The 9,779-nt window shown below is 37.9% G+C and overlaps 1 protein-coding gene across 1 annotated transcript in view; it reads right to left on the bottom strand.

The window, feature by feature from the left end:
- Window positions 1-9,779, bottom strand: part of LOC118323853 (opsin-5-like) — a 44,873-nt gene that overhangs the window by 1,041 nt on the left and 34,053 nt on the right. Inside the window, exons 2-3 of the mRNA XM_035655891.1 lie at window positions 872-959; window positions 611-773 (exon numbers count right to left, since the gene is read on the bottom strand). Coding sequence (XP_035511784.1) covers window positions 611-773; window positions 872-959 — 251 coding nt within the window. The remainder of the gene's footprint in view (window positions 1-610; window positions 774-871; window positions 960-9,779) is intronic.

The following is a 9,779-nucleotide window of genomic DNA, read 5'->3' on the forward strand; positions in this document are numbered from 1 at the left end:
GCGCTATATAAATAAAATTGAATTGAATTGAATTGAACAATTTATCAAATGATGTGTGAGAACAATGTGACCATGTGAAAGGAGTCACTTGTAGTGATGAACCTACAGAGAATAATCAGCAGCTCCCTTAGCTACATGGAGCTTTATAGCGAGTTTCAGCTCATTGTTTAGCTGTCTGGCCAAGACTCTTCTTTTTTGGTTCACTCTCACTGCTCTCATTGCATCTTTTTTGGCTGTAGCAAGTAACTGTTTTCAATGAGAAAGCTAAGATAGAGTCAGATACTTCTCTATAGTGTAATTATATATTTTCTACACATTTTATCTAGATAAGGCTTCTCCAAAGACCTCCTTCTACTTACCCACATTGTTGTGTTTATACAGGTGGAGAAATACATAACTCTTTTTAAATGTATTTTTGCTTTTTTCACTAATATTGAGTCTAAAAGTTACCAGCATTAAGAGAATCTTGGCATTTGTATATGTAATATATCTGATAAACTCCTGTCCATTTCCAGTGAGGATTATTATTTTCCATCCTTTGAATATAAATGTGAAGATGACATAACAACATAAAAGATGAAAGGAGAGAGAAACCTGAATGGTCACTCACCTGTGAGCATATGCTGAGAAGATAGCCAGCGGGAACAAAGTTATAGTCATGCCCATGTCACTGATGGCCAGGTTAACTACAAAGAACTCTGCTGGCTTCAGGGAGGACTTTTTTCTATAGGCCACGAACAGCAGGATCCCATTCCCCAGCATTGACAGCACACCTGTGAAACAAAGTGGCTGGATCTATTAGGGCTGATGGATCTGAACACATATTGACAGAAAAGCTGTAAACCTCAGGGGAAAAAAACACATCACTTACCAAAAATGATGTAGAGAGTTCCCATGAGGATGTCAATGTCTTTTGATATTCTGGACACAAGCAGAAATGTTTCAGAGGCATTTCCCATCTAGAACAAAAATGGAAAAATAGAGAAAGTGTGTGTTTTTTGTTCAGGCAATTTTTAAAATGTTAAAAACAAGTTCCTTACAAATTTACATCCACCAAAACACAAAGTGACTTGTGGATCAGACCACAGTTACTTTTAAAATGTGATATATAGCTCTTACTACCACTTAAAATGCTCAAGAACCTGTATCACAACACAGCACTCCCTCCGCCTCTTTCACCAATTTTGTGTTAAGTGTTGACATAACAAACCGTGAAGGACATTTACATGTCTCCGCCTCCTTCTGTTTCATAATAAAAAAAAATAGAGAAGAGAAAAGGGTGCTTCCATGTACAAATTCTATACCATCCCTCATGTCAAAATCTCATTTGCAAACAAGGTGGTTATTTGCATACACAGCATACCCTGCTGCCAATACACTAATCACTGTGGCAAAGACAAACTGCTGAGGCAATCTTTTTAAAGGAATTTATTGGAGATAAAATGAAAATGTATTCATATTTACTCAATGTCTTCACCTTTACTTAGAGATTAAAGTGAGCCAACAAAGGGAAGAGACAAGTTAAATCACCTGGGGTTAAGAGTGGAGCTTCTTGTGAATAAATCCATATTACCATAAACAGGAGATTATCTTCAAAGAGAAAATTATTTTAAAATCATTCTGTGTGGACTTCCTGTTAGAATTTGATGTGGCCTCGGTTCATGTAGGACAGCTTGTAATCAGGTATCCTCCACAAGTTTTTGTGAAAAATGCAAGTACTTGTGTTTATGAGTTGGGGGTTGTATGCATCTATTAGATTCTAAGTCATCTTCAAACAGTTACTTTGTTTAATCATTTATCATGACTCCTAATTTCTACTGAAATGATATCAAACAGCATTACACAGTTTAATTAATTTTCTCATAAATTATCCCCAAGTGTTGTTCACAGTTTGCTTAATCACAGCTTCTGCTTGCTGCATCAGTATACATGTGTGTGTGTTTTTGTTTTTTTTTGCTCAATGTGAGAATGTACATCAAGGATCTCAAACTGAAAACTGCCTGGAGGCCACTTCAATATAATATAATCTGGCCTGTAAGATTATTTTGTTGTAGTTGTTGTGATCAAGTTATTATTTTTTTAATGCTGGATGTTAGATATACAGAGAATCGGCATCCTTTACATAATAGGCTAATAAACATGAGTAATTTTCTTCCTCCTTTCGCACACCCTGAAACATCACTCATAAATATTGAGTATTGCATCAAAAATTGCATCACTGTTTTGAGCCATAGAAAGTTCCAGAGAGTGGTCTCTCCACTTTACAAGATTATTATTTTTTTATTTTTTTCATATCAATTAAAACCAATTAAAACAACACAAAACACAAGGTCAAAACATCAACAACATAAGCAAAGATGATATAAAATGATAATTTTAAATTTAAATTTTAAATTTAAATTTTTTATGCTCTTAGTGGAAATATTTTCCCTATTTTCTTTTTTCCATGATATGACGATACCAGCAGTGGCTCGAAGCCAATTTGAGTTTGAAACCTAACCTAAATCTAGATTACTGCAGCACTATACCAGAGTGTCTTGTCTTGATGTCATAATACGTATCACCTTTTCCCTTTCCGAATGTTGCCAGGATTCGGCTTGCACCAAAACACGATGGTGTGACAAGAAAGTTGTTTTGTACACTACAAGTGTTGCTGGAGTTTTGAACTCTTTCAAACTTCTTCTCCTCTCCATGCACCTTGGAAGTATTCCATGCACCTTAGAAATATCCCAAGGTGCATAGGTAAAGTTGTGTATGAAATCCCTACTCTGCTTCCCTTTTCGATTGTGTTCCCACATATTTTCAGCAGGACTGAGGTCGTGTGACTGTGGAGAGAACGGATGGGACATGGAGATTTTTTATTAAGCCCTGAGGGGAACCTAAGATGTTGCACTAGACAATGAGTACACAGATAAGTTCCACACATGGATGAAGAATGTGTTATATAAATAGAACACACTACACACACAAATACAAGTAGTTCTAAAAGTGTTATTATTATGAAGAATACAGACATCATATGATATAAGAATAACATTAATATACCAGAGTAGCAGTATTAATATGCATGTACCAAGAGATTTCATACATAAAACAGATTTCAAATTAAAATGTACAAAAGAAATTAAGGCAGTATGTGTTTACATCTCCAGGACTTTCCTCTCTCTAGTCCTACATTTGCTATATACGTTCATTTAGATAAGGAAAAGGACACATTAATAAAGTCCTCTGATTATCGTGAAGTTTCTGGGAGTTAATTGTTGTTAACATCATTTACTTAAGTAAATGTGTCGATAACACAATTTGAAAATACTACAAGTAATAATCGTGTTTTCAAAATATAGTATTGTCAGCAAAAGTATGTAGTAGTTATAATAATAAAATGATCCCTGTCATTGTTATATTGTACAAGGTCATAGTTCCCTTTCTGCTACTAAGTATATATACAAAAATTATACACATTAAGAAAAAACACACATTACACCAATATCACTGATGATCGGCCCTTGCCAGTTAGTAATATTTTCTCCTCATTGCTGTTCAAAATCCAGCTGATCATGGTGGTGTCTTCTGCAAACCTCACAACAGTTTTGTCTCCATGTCAAGGGTTGCAATCACTGGTGTACGGTGTGAACAGGAGGTGTTGAGCACTAGAGAGGAGGAGGTGTGACTGATGATCTGAACTTTCTGGTGTCTGTTTGTGAGCCTAGTACCCAGTTGGAGAGTGTGGCCCAGAGTGCACTCAGTTTCACAGGGAAGACTGTGTTGAATGCTGAGCTAAACAAACAACAAACAGCATTCTGACGTAGGTGTTGTTTCTCTCAAGGTGTGTGACACTCAGTGGAGGGCAGTGGAGGTGGCATCTTCTGTGGATCTGCTGGTTCTGAATGAAAACTTCCAGGCCGGCAGGGATGTTATTCTTTATGTGCTGGAGAACCAGTTTCTCAAAGTACTTCATCAGAATGGGAGTGAGTGCCACAGGGTGGTAGTTGTTCAAACTAGATACTGCAGAATTTTTAGGGACAGGGACGATGATGGCTGTCTTGAAGCAGGTGGGAACGCTCTCCTGTGACAGTGAAATGTCAGTAATGGCATCAACTAGCTGAGTGGTACGTGGCCAGGGATGTTATCAGGCCCAGCAGCTTTAGTCATATTTACTCTCAGCAGGATTCTTCTCAGTCCGCTGTGGATAGTGACAGTGGCTGATCCTCTGGAGGTAGAATAGACTTTACAGCTGACTCTTTGTTGAGGAGATCGAAGCAAGCATAAAATGCATTTAGCTTAACTGATTGCGTGTCCTTACTCCTGATTTTGTAGCCTGTGTGAAGTGTAGTAGTGTAAAAGCACTTTGAGTGGTCGGAAGACTAGCAAGGCACTATACAAGTACAGTCCATTTACCATTCAACTCCATGACATAAATGACAATAACATGGTTAAAAACAGCTCCTCTCTAGCCATGCTACTGTTTGTCTTTGAATGAGTGTGTATGCCTCTTTGCCCTATATAATATATAATATATATAATATAATCCTGTTAAGCAGAGTCAATGTCCTCAATGTAACATCAAAGCAAAAATATGCTAGTCTTGTGTAGGGTGCAAGTTCATCCAACTTGGTGACCTGCAGTCTCACATTCCCTATGATAAACTGTGCGATGCTTAAGTCCTCACACAAGTTTGTTGCTCCTTCAGTATCTCAGTTGCTCCACAGGGAAATATGAAAATAAAATATTATTTTGACTTATTATTTTCCCCCCTGTGTTAGACTTCACTTCAGGATTCCTTCAGGATTTTTATATGCCTTAATTACTTCACCTCACGGTTTGACTATCGTAAAGTTTAACAGATTGATAAAACCACCCACCTACAACAGTGATCTGCCCTGCAGTCTTTGGACACAAATATGTAGAAATATATCTCCATACAAATATTGTTGTAAGGTGCCTGTATTCCTCCTATAAGTAACATATGTTTCCATACATTTATGATTACTGATGGGGATTTTATCCCATACTGAGACTCCATCTGACCTGAGCATCATGTTATTACATCTGTTTTCAATTTGTGATGCAGTTCATATTGCTTAAAACATGAGCTTAGTCCATCGTACTGCTGGGCTTATGAAACCATTTTAAATCAATTGCAGTGACTTAAAATTGCATGATGGCATCATTTGAAAACAAGACAATTTTTCCTTAAAGGAGTACTCTTTTAACATTGTGTTCGTATAACATTGTCAGAAGCAATAAAAAAATAAAAATAAATGCAGTAGAAACAGAGATAGTGTCTGTTTTCATTCAGTGCATTCTTCTTGCTCATCAAAACCTGGCGGCTATATTACCCACAACACAACTCTGCCACCAACACTTTATTAAGAGATTCAGTTGTGTTATGCTAGTGGCAGCGAATGTAGCCTTGAGCCGATAGCATCGAGCAGAGATGAGAAGCGGGCTACACAGGCCTGATAACCTCACTTCAAAGCCACTTCCCTTTTTAGGTTCAAACATCTGACACCATAAGTGACATCACTTGAGGCAATTTATCAGACTTTGCCTCTGGACCCACAAAAACCTTTACACAAGTAATCAGACTTTGATTATCAGTGAAGTTCCCTTTTAATTCCAAAAAAATATATAATTATATTTGGGATACGCAGGGATTTGAACTGACAAGAAGTATATCTGTCATAAAGACTTTCAGCACATTCAGATTATACTGTGTCTGCCTGCCTGTCTAATTATTTACATCATTGCCCACTTCCCCTCTACTGTATGTTATCCTCTCAGCAGTGTCAAGGGTACAGGGGGCAAGGCTGGATTAACAGTCTGTCTGAAAGGATGAAGTCAAGACTGAAAATGAGAGCGAGGCAGAGGAGCAGGGTAAAAGGGAGAAACCTTTGCTCACCCCCATCAGACTGAGAAGGGGGAAAAAAGTGCTCCACAGAGTGAGAGAAAGTTATAAACTGACTGTCAACCTGTAGCTGAATAGTGGAATTTGGGTTAATCATTGTAGAGGACGTCAGTGACAACTTAAGCCTAACTGTCCTACAACTTGCAGTCTGCACACATACCGACATATATACAGACACACACATACAGTATAAAATAGAAAGAGAAGGCAAAATTGTTGAAGAGAGATGAGGAGGTGGAGACTGAAGAGAAGAATGGGAGGCTGGAACGAATGAGCGAGGACAAGTGAGGGATGAGAGAAATCCTATAACAGAAACTGTCAGAAGCATGGGATTGAAAACAGAATGATGGAGATTACCCATAAAATGGATAGGACAATGAAACAATGTCAAAATTTAGTGATACTGAACCCACCCTGAATCCACCCTACATCAACCCTGTACACCCTTATCATTGAATACCCTTGTGAAATGCAAAGTGATTGAGAGAGCAGGGTACAAGCGTTTGTCTGTTTTCTCCTGAACATTTGGAAAACAGATTACTGTATATTCATATTTACACATACACTCATCCCTTGAGTCTGCAATACTATCTGTTTTTCCCTTGAACATTCCAGCTAAACACCACCTTCACTATCCAGAAGCATGCTCTTCTACTATCACACCAAAAGGAGCTTCTTCCCTTATTTTCACCTCAACCAACCTCATTTTGTCACCTCAACCACTAATTTCTCTGCTACATTAAGCCAAGACACTGTGATTAAATGTTGTAATGCTGATCATCTGATTCATTTCCACAAGGCATCACTCATCCAGATGGCACAGATCCTCCAAAGTCTATAGCCATAATCGATCATTGCATGCTTCTTACTCCTTTCATAAGCAGGAGCACTACCTTCAGTATGCAGTAGGCACACTGTAGTATGTTACCAGACAACAAATGAGTGCAGTCAACAGGAACAACAACATATTGTTTCTATTATAACTTGGAATGAAATAGAAGGCAAACCTCTTTAAACTCGGTGTAACCACCATCTATTGATTAGTGTCTGATCATATTTTTATGCTGTCATAAATCTTTAGAATACAGTTTCTAGAGCGCATTTAAATTTGTCATTTGAAACCAGCGTAGGTTATGATGTGGTCTATTAAGAAACAGGTTGTTTGAAAAGGTTGTATGATGGAAAATGGCAGAAAGAGAATACAAATGAAAAGAAACAATTATGTAAGTAATTACATAAGTATAGGAAGATGTAGAAGGATCTTCTACATATGTACAGTGAAAATAACAATTACCACAAGTAGAGATCACAAAAAGGAAAATATAAATGCTATGACAATGTCTTTGCATAAATGTAATCTTAAGAAATATCTTAAAATATGTTGTTCATTTTTAGGTATATAGGGAGTTCAGAGCTACAATACCCAGATAGCAAATGTGTTTCAGGAACAACCAGGGGAGCTCTATGGCTATGCTCAATAAGTCTTAAAATCAATTCAAAAGCATCACATGCCAAGATAAGTGTAATATAATCATGTTGTGGATGTTGAGTGTCAGAGTTTGATAAAGCTGAGCAGCTGCATATTGTATCAGCAGGAGGTGGGAGTGAGTGCAGGTGTTACATATTCCAGCCGTGATGCAATAACAGGTTGAGTGGTGTGGGTGAGAGGTGAGGCCACCCAGAAAAGGATTTTTACTGTAGTTCAGCAGTAAAATGAAGATGAATCAGGGCCTTTCAGCCTTAGTATTTCTACCCACATTGATCTGAAATTTTTCCTGGGCATTTGACCCATTCTATAAACTGAGAGCAGTGGGTAACTTCTGCGGCTTTCTTAAATACTGGCCCACAGACTGCATTTTGAGTGTTCGTTACTCCACCTACTCATAAAAATTGTCATGCCTTCTCCATCCTAGGAAAAAAAGAAGTGGGTCTACCCAATGCCAACTGAAAAAAAAAACCTATCTATATACAGTACCTGCTTTACATCATTGGATTCCTTTTTCAAGGTTGACAAAAGTTAGAAAAGACTGTATTTTGGGTTGATGATCCTTAACTGGACAAAATAAAATTTCACACAAAACTCCAAATTTATATCAACTGACAACAGAGAAGTATGAACTGTAAACACAAGCATACACATACACTCCAGTGTAGCTGTGTGAGAGAAAGTTACTCTATTTACTCAGAGCTAGGCACTTACTGAGCCATCTCGAGTCTAGTTAGACTCACATGAATTATGAGTCAAAATCTAGAGTGACCTGGGCGCCCAGTTAGCTCAGTGGGTAGAGCTGGTGACCCATGTACCGAGGCTGAGTCCTTGCTGCGGTGGCCCAGGGTTCGAATCTGACCTGTGGCCCTTTGCTGCGTGTCATCCCCTTTCTCTGCCCCCCTTCTCTGTCTGTCTTCAGCTGTCACTATCATAAAGGCAATAAAAACCCCCCCAAAAAAGAGCAGAACTTAGGCAAATTATTTTCTTTCACAGTGCTTAAGAGACAAATGAGCAAAAAAGAAAACAGAGACAATCAGCAAGGGATGCTTTATTATATAATATGATGATGAGAAAGATACAGAACACAAAAAATCCCCTTTCCCCTCCCTGACTATTTCTTTTTTTTTATTTTTCTTTTCCTCATTCTTATGTCTCTTAACCTTCTACAGTCCAAAGTAATTACTCATCCTTTACTCCGTCACCTAGAAAGAAATGCTTAGGAATGTTTTTGCTGTGCTGTAGCAAGGACAAGAGTAGCCACTGCTTCACAGCGTGACAAACAGGTACCTTTACAGGAAGTCAGGTGAGTCAGAAACTCAAAATAACTCAAAAATCACAGTAAGTGACACAGTCTGTTTCTAACTTGTAACGTTGCCAGTTAGTGACAGCAGTTGCATATGCTGTGTTGGCTGTGAGTCAGATTTCAGGGTTGATCTAAATCAGTTCTGAGAGGGATACTTCATCAATAACGTGTCCATTTTTGATGAAGTGGAATATAAACTTCCCGAAATGGCCTTGATTATGGCTTGCTTCCTTCATTCCTCAACTCCGTTCCTCCTGTCACTTCCTGCAAGTTGCTACATAGTGAGCGAGGAAACGTAAGGAGGAAAAGTGAAAATGCTTTTAGATCCACCCCATCTCTCTTCTTCCCCTCCATCGTCTCATGGTCTCTACTTTCATCCTTCATGTTCTCCCTAAGGGTATTCATTCATCTAGCCCACTCCATTTTAATCTTGTTTTTCCTACAAACTTTGCTTTTCTTGCTTTTTATTTCCTTGCTTGTTGCAGAGAGTTATGAACCTGTCAATATGTCTACCTCTTACGGTGGTCTTGAGAGCTCAATGCTGCAAACTGCAACTTAACAAACTGCAACTTAACAAACTGCAACTTAACAAAACACATGCAGATAGACAAAACATGAGCAAATTAAGGAACCATTTTCACTAATTTGACTAATTTTAAACACGTGTAGCATGTAGAAAAAACACGTCTGATACAGAAGACACAACCAAATACAGACAGTGGGGGGGCTTATGTGATTGCGTCACACAAATTTTTATCTTATTCACTTAATAGTTTTGAACCAGAACGTGTCCAATTTAGTCCTCTACATTATTTTAATGTGTCAGATACATATTTAATCAACATTTTGATAACTACAATATAAGTATTGGATCAGACTCGTCACATACTAAATATTAAAGCACTCAGGGCCTCTTCCTCTCTCTAAACTGAAAAAGCTCTTTGATTATTCCTTTTTCAGATGTTTCTAGTAACATTAGAGTCTGTGTGGCTGCGACTGCCATGTACATAATCCTTAAAGTAAAAATTTCTTTACTAGTCGAAACTTATGGATCAAGGCAACCCAGTCTCATATAAAAA

Source organism: Morone saxatilis, unplaced genomic scaffold (genome assembly GCF_004916995.1).
Source record: "Morone saxatilis isolate NCDOM2014 unplaced genomic scaffold, NCSU_SB_2.0 Contig15, whole genome shotgun sequence".
NCBI lineage: Eukaryota > Metazoa > Chordata > Actinopteri > Moronidae > Morone > Morone saxatilis.